The 18,219-nt window shown below is 35.8% G+C and overlaps 1 protein-coding gene across 4 annotated transcripts in view; it reads left to right on the top strand.

The window, feature by feature from the left end:
* The window catches only part of SF3B1 (splicing factor 3b subunit 1), a 59,561-nt gene that overhangs the window by 27,655 nt on the left and 13,687 nt on the right, over positions 1–18,219 (top strand). For 2 of the 4 annotated variants that reach the window (XM_043577391.1, XM_043577393.1), the window contains exons 3-12: positions 3,747–3,913; positions 5,575–5,679; positions 6,072–6,186; positions 8,028–8,107; positions 9,401–9,571; positions 13,179–13,416; positions 14,901–15,113; positions 15,354–15,475; positions 17,364–17,561; positions 17,661–17,762. In XM_043577391.1, the coding sequence (XP_043433326.1) occupies positions 3,747–3,913; positions 5,575–5,679; positions 6,072–6,186; positions 8,028–8,107; positions 9,401–9,571; positions 13,179–13,416; positions 14,901–15,113; positions 15,354–15,475; positions 17,364–17,561; positions 17,661–17,762 (1,511 nt within the window). Of the gene's footprint in view, positions 1–3,746; positions 3,914–5,574; positions 5,680–6,071; positions 6,187–6,415; positions 7,721–8,027; positions 8,108–9,400; positions 9,572–13,178; positions 13,417–14,900; positions 15,114–15,353; positions 15,476–17,363; positions 17,562–17,660; positions 17,763–18,219 lie in introns of those variants that run through there. The other 2 variants (XM_043577392.1, XM_043577394.1) reach the window with 2 other exon arrangements.

Raw genomic sequence — 18,219 nt, 5'->3', positions numbered from 1 at the left:
TGCTTCAAGTCTTTTATTTAACATTTTGGCCCTCTGGTTATTCTTTTTTGTATGCTGCCTCATTTTTTTTTAATCCCATTGTTGCTAACAAATCTTAGCATTTGTTGTCAGAAATGATCTATTTACCTACGTTTAGTCAGTTAAAGTACAGGAATATCTGCATGCCAGTAGCTATAATTTTGTGTGCAACAACTTTGAAAATAAGAGACGATTTTGTCTTTCCCAGAGGTGCAAAATGTTTATAAATTTTGGAAAAATTTTTAATGACTTCTGATTGAAAGTTACCTTTTAATTATGAAATAGTGTAACAGTACAGAAAAGTACAGGAAAAATAATGAATATTGCTCAGATTTACCAGTTCTAATATTTTGCCATATTTGTGCCATAGATTTTATTTTGTAAACAAAATATCATACTCATAATAACTCGATTATACATTTTATAAATGTTTATAAGTGAAATGATACATTTGTTTGCTTATAAATATTGAGTGTGTTCTATTTCATATTTTGGCACATAGTTTACTAAATAATTACTGAGTTTTAATTCTGTCATTTATTTGCATAACTGCTGAATGTTGGGGAATCTGTTGTCTTAATTTTGTGGATGTGATGCTTATGTAAATGTGCTGCAGTTTACAATGCATAAATAAAACTTACAAGGTATATAGAATTTTTATCCGTAATTTCAAGCAGATATAGTACCTGGTTTGCATATACAACTTGTAGAAGTTTACTAATGAACTCCCTTCAGAATTAATTAACTACAGAGAGCTGCCTAGCCCCTAGGTGATTTTGTTACCACATTTTACTTAATAGGAATCCAGTCATAAAATACATAGAGTTTATACAAACACAAATTCAATATTTTGAGTATTGTTGTAATTAGAAAACTCTGTTGCTTGTCCTTAAGTACATAAAATCAGTGGGTAAGATTGAATAGATGAAAGTAGTTCCTGAATAAATGTATTATCCAAATAGTGTACTAGCTGCTGTAAACTTCTAGAAGAATCCTTTCAAAGGAAAATAAAACCGTAATATATAATGTGTGTGTGTGAAGGGGGGGGGAGGGTAAGCTGCCCAATATGTATGCCGTGATGTGGTTTTTATGAAACAGCACCTCTTTATTGCTTTTTTGTTGTGTATGAGCTAGAAAAAAGTATAACATGTCCCAAATTGGAAATTTTAAAGTAAAGGTAGGCTGGAGCTGGAAGTCGAGGGCCATGTACAAGTTTCCTGGAGTGTTTGTTACTGATATAGAAACGTGGGCTCTCTCTCTCTCTCTCTCTCTCTCTCTCTCCCCCTTTTTTTCTTTTAAAGAAAAATGGAAGTATAAAATTGGGTTTATTCACAAAATATATATTGATGAAGAAACCTGGGCTCTGAAGTTGGTGGTTCCAACTTAATGGGTCTGAGGCATGGGAGTCAGTCCTTGTAACAGGTGCCCCAGGTGACTTTAATGTAGGTTGTTAGTAGACTACACTGATGCTGTAGAGGGGAGATTGAAGATTGTTTGGCTGGCCTGATTCACCATTGTGTGTCCTGTCTGGATCCTGATGGCAGTAGCATTTGTGGTCCATGAAAAGAACTTGTTTACTTAAAGTTGATCCATGCATCTAGCGGTTTAAAAAAAAATATATTTTTTTAATGTTCTTCTCAAACGTTTAAGAAATGGAAATTTTTGGAAAGAAAAAAGAAAAGGCTTAATCTCTAGTCACCCTTTAGCCAGTCTTTTTATCCACTGAGGTTTCTTCTGTGCTCCAGGACAAAAAGTTTCAGGGGTGAGGGGAGCAAATGTGGATTTAAGACTTCTAAAAAATATATACTACTTCAAATAGAAACAGAAGTAGATTAGTAAAATAATAGTAAAATAAACCACCCAGCTCACATGACAATGTTTCTATTTGTGATTACTCATGGTGGGGGCCTCTGGCCACCTGGGCTGCTGTAATGGTTTTGAGGGGGAGAGATGCAGGAAAAAGTAGCAACTGTGGAGATGATAGTGCTGTGGATACACCATAAGAATTTTGAGATGTGATTACAAACTGGAGCTGCTAAGTTCAGTAGTAAACCCTGTTCCATTATTTTGAGTTTCTGAGACTTGGTCCCACGGTTACATGGCCCAGCTGTACTTTGGACTAGATCATGTTATTATATTTTCTGCTTTAAACCATACCCTTCTTGAACAGTGGATGTTTTTCTCCCTTTGCTGAGGGTGTGGAGTTGGGCATTTGAATCTTTTTCTTTTGGTCTTTGCAAACTAGTAAATGAGCTTTTTTAAAGTGCCTGGTGTCAGAGGGTTTTGATTCAGTTGAAGGTAATAAGCCTGCAAAAATTGAAACCTCTATTTGTTAAGCCACAAAAGAAACCAGTAGCTGTAAAAAGTTTTGTTTCTTAAAACACCTAGGTATTCAGATTATTACAATGAAACATTAGTTTGGAATTTAAAGTTAGCTGGTATTAGGAAAGACCAGGAAAAAGTTTGGAAGGCTAGTCTATTTAAAAGAGACTACTACAACTCAGTGCCTTGCCAGGTTCTTGATGGAATCATGGACCAAAGAAGAGAACATCTAGAAAGGTTGTTACTAGTATGATGATTTCTTGAGCCTGTTAATACTATTTTGATTATATAGGAGAATGTCTTAGACCTGTAAATACATGCTGAAATAGTAGGGGTTTTAAATGGTGTAGAAAAGTCATGTACATATATAATATTTGCTATATCTCATACATATGCAAACACTTGATGAAAATAGGTGAATACTATGTAGATGTTCATTATATGTTTTAATTTTTTTTTAGTCTTGAAAAATGTCAAAATTAAAAATAGGGAAGTTTGGGAATCGGTTGAGAACTTCATTCATCAAATGTCCATCTTCTAAATGTCAGACCAATGGATAGAAAGAACACAGTGCCTGGAGGGTGAGATGTGGCAAGAGTTAATTCATTGGTGGAGTGCTTAAGTGTTTCATGTTCATTATCTCATTTAATCCTTAAAAAAAAACTTCAAGTTGTAGGAAACTGAGACACAGAGGTGAAATAACATTAATTAGTAGAGAAAGCCTTTATTTGAAGGCAGACATTTTGGTTCCAGAGCTCAGACTCTTAATCATAAAACTAATGTCATGGTAGTTGCAGCCAAACTGTGTAGGGCTCTGAATTCTAGGCTAAAGAATTTAGACTTTATCCTTTATTATTTTACTCCCAGGAGTGTAATCCTAGATATTTAGGACATCACCTGGGAGCTTGTTAGGAATGCAGAAACTTGGGTCTGATCCAGGCCTACTGCATTTTGACAAAATCTAGAGACCATTTGTTGCACATTCTATGTAGTTTGAGACCCACACTCCATAGTACTGTTGTGTTTGCATTTCTGGTATTGTTGAGTTTAAATTATCTTGAATATTGTTCTTAGTCCCTAAACAACATTGACAGTATTATTTTTTCATTTGGGAAAAGGTTTGGAATTCAACAATAACTTATACTTTGGTAACCCATTCTTAAGGTAAGAATGGTTTGTGGTTGATGAAATGGTAAGCATATCTTCTGTATACGAGTATTGTCTGTTGAGGTTGAGGTGTATTAAGTGTATTAAAAATCAGTACTAGGAATAGTTCTACTAACTCCTTATGTATTATAATTATTTTAAAGTTTATGTATTTAGAAGACTACTTTGATAATTTCTACTAGAGAACTGCATTGTGTTGGGTCTGTTTAGAAAATTAAGAAAATCTTAATTTCTTACAGATATTGAAGCACAGATTCGAGAAATTCAAGGCAAGAAGGCAGCTCTTGATGAAGCTCAAGGAGTGGGCCTTGATTCTACAGGTTATTATGACCAGGAAATTTATGGTGGAAGTGACAGCCGCTTTGCTGGATATGTGACATCAATTGCTGCAACTGAACTTGAAGATGTGAGTTACCAAGTGTACAAGAGTCAAGTATTTTTTTAACAAAGAGCAAGAAATATAAAGGAATTTTCTATTTTAATCCTCTCATTTAATCTGGGAAGATTTGGGGCATTGGGAAATCTTTCTTTTGAAGGATAAAACTATTAGGTGTCCTTCCTCTGTAAGATCCAGAAACTTATAGAAGTGATCAGTTCTCAATCTTTATGTTAAAACTAGTTTATCTAGTAAAGGACCTGCAAATCATTAACCATTGTAAAATAAATCCCTATTGTGACCTATTGAGCTCTAGAGTAGCCGGTGTGAGTCAACTTTCTTGTAGATAGCCATCTGTCCTTGCCACTTTTGACTTCAGACTTATGCTTGATGTTGTGTGTTTTTTCCCTTTGGTGTCTTAATATGAATGGAATGATGCTAATGGACTTTTTCATTTACTCTGGAGGATGACTACCCACTTCTCATTTTGAAATATGTCCTTCAAAATGTTTTTATATATTCCACAGAGCTTATTTTGTTAGGCCATGCCAAACATCCATATTTGGTGAAATAGTCATTTTTGTGTGACTCAGTAGCAAACATTTTATGTTATAGATTATCAAACTTGTTTTTGTGAAATTCAAGCCACATTTTTAGTTGGCACTTTTTTCTTTTAAGAAAAATTTAATAAAAGTTCCAAAGGTACAATTTCCAGAGACTAGTCAGGCTTCTGTTAGCATTATTAGACCTTCATGGTAAAACACAGTGATGGCTATATGTTCCCAGAAGCTGAGGAAATTGTGATTTCATTTTTGACTAAAATAAATGAGGTGTTAAGATCTTGGGAGTTAATGCACTGTTGCACTTCTTACAGTAGTAAAGTAAGAATATCACTTTGGTCTGTTTAAACATACTACTAAGGAAACAAATACATTTAAAATTAATTACATTTTTGTGTTAAATCATGTTTTAAAAAAAAATGAGTGAAAAAAAACAAGGAGGGGCTCCTAGCTGGCTCAAGTAGAACATGCAGCTCTTGATCTCGGGGCGGTAAGTTTGAGCCCCACGTTGGGTGTAGTGATTACTTAAAAGTAAAATCATTTAAAAAAAATCAAGGAAACTGGAGAGTTTTAAATAAGCTGTTTGCAGTTTCCAAATTTGAAAAACAAATTTCATTATGCTTTCTGTGAGAAAATAAAATGCTCAGGCTTTTCAATTCCATACTTGCTTTATTTCAGTTAACTTCCACAGTTACTCTTTTTAAAAGAGTAAAAAATTTCTTTAAAATAGGTTTAAGAGTTGAAAGAAGACCTAAGTATTTACAAGTTTTATGAACAAAGGTTTAGACATCACTTTATCAGTAAGTTGGGTTTTTTTTTTGTTTTTTTGTTTTGTTTTTTAACATTGAGAGAAAGTGACTGCTCACACTCGCAAGGAGAGGGGGAGGGGCAGAGAGAGAGGGAGAATCCCGAGCAGGCTCCCCGCCTTCAGTGCATAGCCAGATGTAGGGCTTGAAGCCATGAACCATGAGACCGTGACCCAAGCCGAAACCAAGATTCAGACACTCAACTGATTGAGCCACCCAGGTGCCCCTGTCAGTAAGTGTTTCGATGCCATGTTGAATTTGCATGTTCTTTCTCATTTTTAAGTTCTGACATTTTTGTGGTTTTCCGGGGGGCATTTCATTGCAGGATGACGATGACTACTCATCATCTACAAGTTTGCTTGGTCAGAAGAAGCCAGGATATCATGCCCCTGTGGCACTGCTTAATGATATACCACAATCAACAGAACAGGTGATTCTTTTCTTTTTCTTCTTCCTCTGTTTAAAATTAAAATCAGAGTTTATTCATAAGGAAAACAATGTCTCAATTCCCATGGAAACCCACGTATTTTAGAAACAAGTTACTAGAATGTCTTGAGTTGATTTGGGAGGATTAGAAATAGTACCTAGCTTGTTTTATGAAGGTAATCATTTCATGAAGAACTATGCAGATGTGGACATGTTTATTGTCTCATTTCCATATGTCATTTTTTCACGTTAACATCCATAAAACATACTTCTTTTATTAGTAGGCATTTATTTAACATTTTTACATGTTTTATATATAACATTCTGGGTTTTGTTTATGATACTCTTTTTGGTATTTAATAAAGTGGGTATTAAATGAGACATACCTCTTTTCAGTATGATCCATTTGCTGAGCACCGACCTCCAAAGATTGCTGACCGGGAAGATGAATACAAAAAGCACAGGCGGACCATGATAATATCCCCAGAGCGTCTTGATCCTTTTGCAGATGGTAATTCTTTCCCACTTTTCTATAAGTTTTCAGGAATTTATTTGTCTTAAGTTGTCTTTAGCCCTTTGATTTTTTTTGGCATGCTTATGAATTTGCTTTTCTTTTTTAAAATCCCCCTTATTATAGATTTGTATAGATTTGGTTGAAGTCACAGATGCCATTTTCTTCATCTTTATAATGCAAGTTTTCTTTCCAGGTAGAAGGACAAGAAAATAATGAGCCAATGCCATAGAAACGCAAAGGGTTAAAGGTTTTTCTTTTACTTTTGTTTTGGGTACGCTTTCTATACTTTGAACAAATGTGTTTTTCTGCTCAAAATACTTTCAAACTATTGAAAGTTTTCATTCCAAATCCTAGACTTTTAGGCTTGTTACTTTTGAGAAACTGTTTCTCACATTAGAGCTCCCCCCTGTATTGCTCTAAATGTAGTTTAGTAAATGCACCTACTTTGCTCTAAGCATACTTAAAGTTAAAAGAAAAGTATATATACAAAAAGACTTTGGTATTTTTAATAGTTGGAGTCTGTTTTGCTAATTTTAGTGTGCAGGTCAGCACAAGGGGCATAGTGAGCCTGATGGAAGCTTTCCTCAGGTGAGTGAGTTTCAAAAGCAGAATTAGGTGCCTGTTTCTTAGAATTAGATTCTGCTGCAGGTTTACAAATTAGACTTTCAGCCTGCATGAATTAGTAGGGATATTCTTTTTTTACTTGCATAATTGTAATTGATTTAAACATGTATGTCAGAATTCACAGGCCCATACTAACTGTCCTTAATTTCTTTCCTACAGCAGTACTGCTATATGCCAGTCCTGTCTGCATTCTTAAGGGTGCAGTTCAACACATCCTCTCTAGATTATGGTGAAAAAGTATTCCAAAGGAAGTCTTATCAGAGCTAGTGTCAGAAAGAATGACACTATCAATTGGGCATGATCTTCAGCATAGGAAATGTCTTAGAATTTTATTATTTTTTCCTAAATTGTGATGCTATACTACTTGTATAGCAAATTACCACATTTCTAAAACTCAGTGTGCCTCTGAATCTTATTATGTACTGTTTGGGCTTCTTTAAGATATTTTGAAGTTTGAAAAGCAAATACTGAAACTTTAACCAAGAGACTAACACATCTCTTTGTACACCACTTTTCTTCTGTGTGCAACATAACTGGTAGAAGTAATATATTTCAAGTAATATGTTTCCAGTTGTAATTTATACTTTCTAAGAAAATAAAAATGTTTTGGAGTCAACAAAACTTAAAAAGAATGAAGCCCTTTTTAGTAACATGGGATCAGAATCAGATTATAGGTGTATTTTTAAAAGTCTAAACTATTTTCTAAACTATAACTGTTTTAGAACATTGTATGGAGAACTTATCTAGTTATAGTTATTTGTAGTCAGGATTTTAACAGCTTGCAACAGGTAATGTTTTGAATATAAATATCTTTCCAAAGTGTTACTAATGGTAAAGAGATAATTTTCTAGGCTTCTATTCTGCTGCTTGAAGTCAGAACTGCTGATGGAGACAAAGGCACGAAAGTGTACGTATTCCGGATTAGCAACCCAGGAACCCATCACTACTGAAGACTCTAAACTGTGCTGTCATTTTGTTTTTATATGCATTAAAATATTTGTTTTAAACTGCTGTAGATATGTTTGTGTTCAAACAGGTTAAATTGATCAGCAAACTCAATAAAAAGTAAGATGTATAATTATTAAAGTTTTCCATCAAAAAATAAATTAAATGATTATGGAATAACATAATATTAGAGCAGGGAAGATAAATCAGTTGAACCTAATTATCTTTTATTTATTGTACTCTTGTCCTGTTGCTGTTCTTTTCTGCAGGAGGGAAGACCCCTGATCCTAAAATGAATGCTAGGACTTACATGGATGTAATGCGAGAACAGCATTTAACCAAAGAAGAGGTATGTGAACCGGATATTACTGCTAAGAGTAATATCTTAATAGTATTAATAAAAATTAAGTTGAGAAGGAAACCTTACCCAAAATTCTGCTTCCTCCCAAATTAAACTTTCATATTTCTATGTCCTTTTCTAGCCCTTGGCCTTTTGGCTGTATATATATATATGTGTACACATGTATGTATATATACACATACACAGACCTGGTGGATATATTTGTAGGGAGGATTGGTGGTGTGTGTCCAAAATAGATGTGTAAAGGCAAAGTCAGATAGTTAAGGCATTCCTTGAAAAACCTTTTCAATTCATCCCTAAGATTCTGTTTGGATATGGGTGGAGAAGACTGAAGGATTCCTAATGGCCTGTGGTGATTGCTTCATTTGTTTTAATAGTGAACCTTTATAACTTAATTACAATTATATAATTTGTTATATGGATTAAGTGGGTTTAAACTTTAAAATCATAGGATAAATTAAATGGATTTGTTATGATTACATTGTATATAATTTACATAGTTACAGTTGTTTTAATGCTAGAGAGAGAGCATGAGTGTGAGCAGAGGAGGGGCAGAGAGAGAATCCCAAGTAGGCTCCATGATACAAACACAAAGTCCAACACAGGGCTTGAACTCACAAACCACGAGATCATGACCTGAGCCGAAATCAAGAGTCAGACGCTTAACTGAACCACCCAGGCACCTCTATGTAGTGAAAATTTTTAAGTTTTCACTTTTTGCCACTTTTCTATCTTACTACATGATGTTAATTGCTATTCATCAGAGTTTTAAATAAAACTTAAATAAGACTCTATTTTTCAATGAAAGCATTTTGGGGGCACTTGGGTAACTCAGTTAAGCATCCAACTCTTGGTTTCACCTCAGGTCGTGATCTCACAGTTCATGAATTTGAGCCCTGTGTCAGGCTCTGCATCAATGGTGCAGATCCTGCTTCAGATTCTCACTGCCCCTCTGCTGCTCTCTTGCTCGCTCTCCTTCAAATAAACATAAAATTTTTTTAAAGCATTTTAATTCTCCACCATTGAAGATTTTACTTCATTTAACTGTATTTAAAGCAAGATGCTCTGTGTTATGAATTCTGTACTTACCTGTTGTGCAGAAGGGCATTGTATAAAGACTAGAAATACAGAAAATAAAAAGATATAAAGAATGGGACTACCAGTAGCAGCATAGAACAGAGAATGAAGAAAATGACATTAAATGGAAATGACCATGCTGATTATATGGGAATATGTTGAAAATATTTTAGAGATACTTAGTGCTTATTCAAATATTTTTAGAGAGAAATTAGGCAACAACTAGCAGAAAAAGCTAAAGCTGGAGAATTAAAAGTTGTCAATGGAGCAGCAGCGTCCCAGCCTCCCTCAAAACGAAAACGGCGTTGGGATCAAACAGCCGATCAGACTCCTGGTGCCACTCCTAAAAAACTATCAAGTTGGGATCAAGCAGAGGTAATTTATTTTTGTTTTTTATGATTGTTATTATTTTTAGTTTATCCCTCTCATGTACTGTATTAGTCTACTCTTGGTGACCTAACAAGGGAACAGAGAATGGTGGTTTAAACAGTAGTCGTTTGTTTTCTCACAGTTCTAGAGGCTTAAAGTCAACCTCAGGGTGCCAGCACGGTTGATGTTTGGTGAGCGTTCTCTTTTTGGCTTGCAGATGGTTGCCTTCTTGCTGTGTCCTCACATGGCCTTTTCTCTGTGTGCACATGGAGGGAGCAAGGGACCTCTGGTGTCTGTTCTAATGACATTGGTACTATCAGGTTAGGGCCCTAACCTTATGACCTTATTTAACCTAATTATCTCACTAAAGGCCCAATCTTTAAATACACATAGGTGGTTAGGGCTTCAACGTAAGTTTTGGGGGGAAGACACAGTAAAGTCCATAACCTGGAATAAAGGAATGTCCCTTTTGGAATATTAAAATAGATATTTCAGTACGTCACATTGTGGAGGTTAAGTATAATACAATGATCTTCCTTATTTTCTAGATGGATAATTTAAGCATCTGACCACAGGTGTCACATTGGCAGTGCTACTGCATTTCCTTGGTCAGTTTATTTTCCTAGAGAACCGTTTTGGGGGTTGTTTTTATTCTCAAGAATAAAAATAAAAATAAACTTTTCTTGAGCGTTCATTTATTTTTGAAGGAGAGAGGCAGAGCATGAATAGGGGAGGGGCAGAGAGAGAGGGAGACACAGAATTGGAAACAGGCTCCAAGCTCTAGCTGTCAGCACAGAGCCTGATACGGGGCTCACACTCACGAGCCATGAGATCATGACCTGAGCTGAAGTCAGATATTCAACCAATTGAGCCACGTAGGCACCCCTCAAAAGTTTTTTTAATGTTAATTATTTTTGAGAGACAGCACAAGTGGGGGAGGGGCAGAGAGGGAGGGGGACAGAGGATCCAAAGCAGGCTCTGTGCTGACAGCAGTGAGCCCATGTGGGGCTCGAACTCATGAACCGTGAAATTATGACCTGAGCCGAAGTTGGACATTCAACAGACTCAGCAACCCAAGCACCCCTGTTTTAAAATGTTTAAAACTTGTGATAAAACATTAATAATCTAAAATTTGTCATTTTAACCATGTTTAAATGTACAATTTAGTGGCATTAATTACACTCAATGTTGTACAGCTGTCACCGCTATTTTCAAAATTTTTTCATCACCTTGAGCAAACTCTATTAAGCAGTAATTCTCTGTCTCTCTCACTCCCAGAGAATTTCTTTGTTATTTCAATCTTCTAATACCTTCTTAACAGCTTTTTATATGATGATATTAATTCCTATTTTTCCTTTTTAAAGTAGAAATAATTGAAAAACTTAAACATGTTCCCACTATGAAATCTACCAGTATGCCTGTTTCTGGTTTCATCTACTTTTTCTTTCTGTAATGAGGTGTTGATGCAAGTTGAACAACTTCTGCTTATGTACTATTTCCCATCTCTTTTTACTACTCAGAGACTTTTGTGTAACATCAGTTTTTTCTCTAGATTATTATCAGCAAACACATTTTACCTGTTTTCCTTTTAAAACCAGAAAACCACAGGAAACCATTCCTTGATCTTCACATCCCCTTCTAGCCATTTCTGACTTTTCACTGCAAAATGCTTTGAATGAGTTGTCTATACTTGCATTCTGCTTATCTGGTGTTTTGCTTGTACCACTCCACCAAAACATCTCTTGTCAAGGTCATTTGACCTCCTTTTGGTAAATCCATAGATCAAGTTTCAATCCTCATATCCTATACATATCATATCATTTCATTTATCACATATCAGTGATATTTGCTATCACTTGATTCCCTTTTCTTAGATTGTGAACTTGAGTTTCTCTTGATTCTCCTAATACTCTCCTAACTGACTCCTATCTTGTTGGTGAGATCTTCCTCGGCTTCCTTTAACTTTGGGGGTGTTCTAGTGCTCAGTCCTTGGACCTCTTTTCCATCTAAAAGCACTCCTTCCTCTCATTTCTATCTTCCTATACCATCTCCGTGAGACTACTCCCAGATTTACAAATCTATCCCATTCATGTCCTCTGTTCCTTGGACCTAACACTTTTATTTGGATGTTTAATAGGCATTTAATTTTTTTTTTTTTTTAATAGAGCATGAGTATGGGAGAGGGGCAGAAGGGGAGAGAGAAAGAATCTTAAGCATACTTCATGCTCAGTGCAGAGCCTGACGTTAAGACTTGATTCCACAACCTTGGAATCGTGATCTTAGCTGAAATTGAGAGTTGGACACCTTACCTACCAACTGAGCCACCCAGGCACCCCAAAACTGTGGGAATTATAATGGATAATAGAATGAATTTATTTCCGGGGTGCCTGGGTGGCTCAGTCCGTTAAGTATCAAACTCTTGATTTCAGCTCAGGTCCTGATTTCTTGGTTAATGAGATTGAGCCCCGTGTCTGGTTCTGTGCTGACAGCACGGAGCCTGCTTGGGATTCTCTTTTTCCCTCTCCTAGCCTGCTTGTGTGTGCACATGCTTTCTCTCTCTCAAAGTAAATGAATAAATACTTAAAAAATTTATTTCTTCCCTGATTCAGCAGGAGGAGCAGTTGCCAAGATGAGATTTTGAACAATTCATGTGCTTCATTCACCTAATTGAAAATTTCTCAACCCTGAGTGATACATAAAATCTTTTTAAAAGAAAAAAACTGTTGAGTCTTAATTATGGTATTCATGTAAATTTGCAGGTGTAAAGCTGGGTAGAATTCTTGTGTTGGATAGAGAGCATCCAGCTTTAAAATAAATACATAAAGGTATATTACAAAACCTATATGGAATACTTGAGTCTTAAATCAAATTTTGTGTGGCTTACACTGAACCACCTGATAGTTTGATACTGTATTGTCTCCACTGTGCAGGTTGTTTTGTTATCATGGGCTGTCTGATGCCCTGAATCACCCACCACTTGTCTCTGTTCAAACTATAGTGGAACCTTTGGTTACTTCACTCCACTTCTAATCTTTTTTCACTAATAATCTTGTCAACTTCAGTTAGAATTACACTACAAATGTGATTTTAAATCTCAAGGATTAAAATTATGTGGCAGTATCTACTTATGACCCAGGTGATCCAAAACATACTTATGTTAACTAAAAACACACACAAAATTGAACACAAACACAAAAATAGTGTTTCCTTAGTGTGAGAACTTCTAGGTATATGTCTCTAAACCTAGTTTGGGAAGTAGCAATGATATCATTAAAGCTGAAATGTTTAGATTGCAGATGGCAGACAGAGAAAGCTTAGTGGTTTTCTAAAAGCTACAGAGATATTAATGGCATATCCAAGGTTCATAACCCAAAATACATTTTTTTTTTAAGCTAGGGCTTTATTCAAAACTGTTCAAAATTAAAACTTTACATTGTCTTTAGACATATTTGCTATGAAGTAGGTATCTTTTAAGCAGGGTAGTTTACTCTCATTTATACAGAAGAAGACTAAAACGTTTATTTGTTTACTATCTTTCTAATACAAATTTTCTAGTTATTTTTATGTGAATGTGTAGGTGTGTGAAATAAAGGTATTTTTTTGCTTTGTTAAGACCCCCGGACATACCCCTTCCTTAAGATGGGATGAGACACCAGGTCGTGCAAAGGGAAGTGAGACTCCTGGAGCAACCCCAGGCTCAAAAATATGGGATCCTACACCTAGCCACACACCAGCGGGAGCTGCTACTCCTGGACGCGGCGATACGCCAGGCCATGCAACACCAGGCCACGGAGGTGCAACTTCCAGTGCTCGTAAAAACAGATGGGATGAGACCCCCAAAACAGAAAGAGGTACTTCTAGTGGAGTCTGGGTGTGTGTTTGGGTGAAGTATTGATTTGATGAGTGGTACATTTATAAGAGGAAATCTGTTTACATCTCTAGTCCTGGCTAGACAGGTAAATAATCAGCTGCTTTGGGGACAGATAGAGGACTAAGCAGATCATATGCCTAATTCTTTTCCCTTCTTGAAAAGGTTTAATATTTATTTTAGGAAGAACATTAGGAGAAAGAAAAGATTGTAGACCATAACTTAGTTTTTTATTGTGATAAAATATACATAAAATTTACCATTTTAACTGTTTTACGTGTACAATTCATTGGTGTTAAGTGCATTCATTTTTTTAAAAAAACAATTACTTTTTAATTTACATCCAAGTTAGCATATAGTGCAACAGTGATTTCAGGACTAGATTTCTTTTTTTTCTTTTTTTTTTTTCTTTTTTTTCTTTTTTTTTTTTCGGACTAGATTTCTTAATGCCGCTTACCCATTTAACCCATCACCCCTCCAGCAACCCTCTGTTTGCTCTCTATATTATTTTCTCTTATGTTTTGTTCCCCTGTTTTTCTATTATTTTTGTTTCCCTTCCCTTATGTTAATCTGTTTTGTATCTTAAATTCCTCATATGAGTGAAGTCATACGATACTTGTTTTTCTCTAATTTCGCTTAGCATAGTACTCTCTAGTTCTATCCATGTAGTTGCTAATGGCGAGGTTTCCTTTTTGATTACCGAGTAATACTTCATTTGTGTGTGTGTGTGTATACACACACACACACACACACACACACATCACATCACATCTTTATCCATTCATCCATCGATGGACCCTTGGGCTCTTTCTGTACTTTGGCTATTGTCAATAGCGCTGCTACAAACGTTGGGGTGCAATGACCCTTCAAAACAGCACTCCTGTGTCCCTTGGATGAATACCTAGTAGTGCAATTGCTGGGTCATAGAGTACTATTTTTAGTTTTTTGAGGACCTTCCATACTGTTTTCCAGAGTGGCTACACTAGTTTGCATTTCCATGTGTCTTGTTAGTTCTTTATAAGATTAGCTGTGGCAGGTTAAGACTTCATAGTACATCTGCTATATTTTTATAAAGAATTTTTAGTGATGGGGAGAGTGCTTAACATATAGTAGATTAAAAAAAAGCAGTATAGAATTGTATGTACAGAGTAATATCAACCGTATGGAGAAATGAAAAGTGGCTCAAGATGCATAAAGTGGTTGTCTCTGGGTTGTGATAGTATGCATGGTTAAAAAAATACTTTTGTTTTCTTACTCCTCAGTGGTTACTGTGCTTTTGTAATCATTGGGAAAGAAAAAAATGAAAGAGAATAAAGACGAAATGAAAATTAAAACTCTTAAGTGGGTCTGCATTTTAAGAATATCCTTTTTTTGAACTTGATCCATTTCAATATTAGATCTTTGAGAATACACTAATTTTTTGACAGTGGTTAAAATTTTATATTTATTTACTTTTTTTCTTTAAAGATACTCCTGGGCATGGAAGCGGATGGGCTGAGACTCCTCGAACAGATCGAGGTGGAGATTCAATTGGTGAAACACCAACTCCTGGAGCCAGTAAAAGAAAGTCACGTTGGGATGAAACACCAGCTAGTCAGATGGGTGGAAGCACTCCTGTTCTGACACCTGGAAAGACACCAATTGGCACACCAGCCATGAACATGGCTACCCCTACTCCAGGTAGAAACTTCCCCATTGGAAATACTTTTTACCGGAAATATTTTGAATGTTTTTCTCTGAGGTATTCTGTATGTTATTAATGTTTATTTTTAGCAAGAATGACCAGATATAAAAAGAAGTCTTGATTTGAGTTGATAATATAAAGCAATTATGAGGTTAACTGTCTTATATCCCAAGGACCTATGTAATGATAAAGACTTAACACTATAGATTGTTACAGAAATTTGCTTTTTTTGGTAGGTCACATAATGAGTATGACTCCCGAACAGCTTCAAGCTTGGAGGTGGGAAAGAGAAATTGATGAGAGAAACCGTCCACTTTCTGATGAAGAATTAGATGCCATGTTTCCAGAAGGATATAAGGTAATGTGGTATTTATAATGTGAATTTTCTTTAAGTGTTCTTTGAAAAAATTAATTGGTCAGGTTTACATTGGCTTTGCCCAAATTTACTACTGCTAATTCTTTTAGCTATTTCCAAAAAGTAATAGAGTTGAAAAAGCTGAATGATACAAAGCTTTTATTGCTTTTGGAAAGTGAGAAATTTCGGGGCGCCTGGGTGGCGCAGTCGGTTAAGCGTCCGACTTCAGCCAGGTCACGATCTCGCGGTCCGTGAGTTCGAGCCCCGCGTCGGGCTCTGGGCTGATGGCTCGGAGCCTGGAGCCTGCTTCCGATTCTGTGTTTCCCTCTCTCTCTGCCCCTCCCCCGTTCATGCTCTGTCTCTCTCTGTCCCAAAAATAAATAAATGTTGAAAAAAAAAAAAAAAAAAAAAAAAAAAAAAAGAAAGTGAGAAATTTCAAGGACTTCTAGGACCATACTTTGAGAACTTGCTGCCTTTGGGATATGGAATAGCTTGTTGCTTCAGTTCATCATAGTCTCAGGATTAAGCTCACATTAGATCATGGTTATTTTACTTTGTGTTTCACAAGATTTTGTGTATTTAAATTCATGGATTGCAAATGAACACAAAGAATATTGTTTTTACTGTATCAAGTTAAAGTTTATTTTGAGTTATAAAACGTACCTGGCATTCAGGGACCATTTGCTGGTCTAAAGGTAGTCTGTGGTCATATAGCGGGAACTAGATTCCGATGGCCTCTACAGAGCCTTACATTGCTGGTGCCCATTGCTTTTAAGAGTTTGTATATGTATGTTTTTCCCCCTTGTTAGTTTTGTATTAGAGTGTTTCAAGTGTGCATGAATTTCTGCTTTAAACTTCTTGTAGCCTCCACATAATGCTGTGGGTATAGACATTTCTGCAACTTACTGTTGACTTCCTGAATGTCTTCTCAGTTACAGTCATTGATTCCCTTAATATCCATAGGAGATAAAAATCTTTCTTAGTGAATCTTAAGTAAATTTCTTGGTTTAATCAAATGGTGTATTTTATAGGACCTTGGTAAATATTTTGGTTTTAGTTTTTTGTTTTTTTTATTTTAGAGAGCATGAGCAGGGGAGAGGGGCAGAGGGAGAGAGAGACTCTTAAGCAGGCTCTGCACTGAGTGGACCAACACGGGGCTCGATCCCATGACGAGATCATGACCTGAGTTGAAATCAGGAGACGCTCAACTGACTGAGCTACTCAGGCACCCCAGATTTAGTTTTTATACATTTTGTCAAGCAACTTAAATACTAAGATTCTTGCTTTTACGGTGCAGAGATTTGTATGAATCTAAATTTTAACTTTATTAAAATTAACCCTTTATATATTATGTGCACTTTGTGAACTTATTTCCATTTATGACATGTCGGCTCACCAACATGTTTATATAGATTAATGTTTGAGAGTGATCAGAATTTTATAAGCCTGCTTTATGTATCTCCTCATTTCCCCACATTACTAATATTCTTAATGTGCTTTTTAATCAGCAAATGAGAAATGCTTGTCATACAGATTTAAAAAAATTTTTTTAATGTTTATTCCTTTTGAGAGAAAGCGAGAACAAGAATGAGGCGGGGAGGGGTAAAGAGGGAGGGAGACACAGAATCTGAAGCAGGCTCCAGGCTCTGAGTTGGTTGGTACAGACCCTGATGCGGTGCTCAGACTCATGCACTGTGAGATCATGTGACCTGAACTGAAGTTGGATGCTTAACCGACTGAGACAACAGGTGTCCCTGTTACACAGATTTTAAATGATAGAACAAGCAGGAAGCTTCTTAGCTAATAAACTGTTAAGATATTTTAAATACAAATATTATTGTGTTATTTTATAAAGTCAAGAAAATCCTAAACTGTCTTTTAACTGTATTAGGTACTTCCCCCTCCAGCTGGTTATGTTCCTATTCGAACTCCAGCTCGAAAGCTGACAGCAACTCCAACGCCTTTGGGTGGTATGACTGGTTTCCACATGCAAACTGAAGATAGAACAATGAAAAGTGTTAATGACCAACCATCTGGGAATCTGCCATTTTTAAAACCTGATGATATTCAGTACTTTGATAAACTTTTGGTAAGTGATAATAGCAGAACTGAAATACCATTTTTTATTTAGGACTTACAAATCACAGTATCTTAATCTAACTGCATTTTCTTTTTTTTTTGCTGTTAGGTTGATGTTGATGAATCAACACTTAGTCCAGAAGAGCAAAAAGAGAGAAAAATAATGAAGCTTCTTTTAAAAATTAAGAATGGAACACCTCCAATGAGAAAGGTAAGTACTAGTTCATTACATCATGTTCACTATAGTTTTATGTTTAGAAATTTATAATTAATCTCTTTATCTTTACCATGGGCATAGTGTAAGGGAAAGAAAGGTGTAGTATGAAGGATTTAATTCTTTTAATCAAACAGCTTTATGCTAATACAGATGCTGAAAAATGAGATTCTCCTTTTTGTTCTCCGGGCCTTTTTATAAATTTTTTTTTTAAGTTTATTTATTTTGAGAGATGCAGAGATCTGCAAGAGCGCTAGCCAGGGAGGGGCAGAGAGAAAGGGAGAGAGAGAATTTCAAGCAGGCTCCATCTTAGAAACTGTGAGATCATGACCTGAAGCAAAATCAAGAGTCAGATGTGACTGAGCCACTCAGACACCCCTGTAACTTCAGAGTAATTTGATGGGAATGCACTTACGCTAATGTGTAAGATGTCTGTGAAGTTTATACTAAAAAT

This window comes from Prionailurus bengalensis, chromosome C1, assembly GCF_016509475.1.
Source record: "Prionailurus bengalensis isolate Pbe53 chromosome C1, Fcat_Pben_1.1_paternal_pri, whole genome shotgun sequence".
NCBI classification, from domain to species: domain Eukaryota; kingdom Metazoa; phylum Chordata; class Mammalia; order Carnivora; family Felidae; genus Prionailurus; species Prionailurus bengalensis.
Note: the sequence above shows the minus strand (reverse complement) of the source record. Positions and strands in the feature narration are given on the sequence as shown.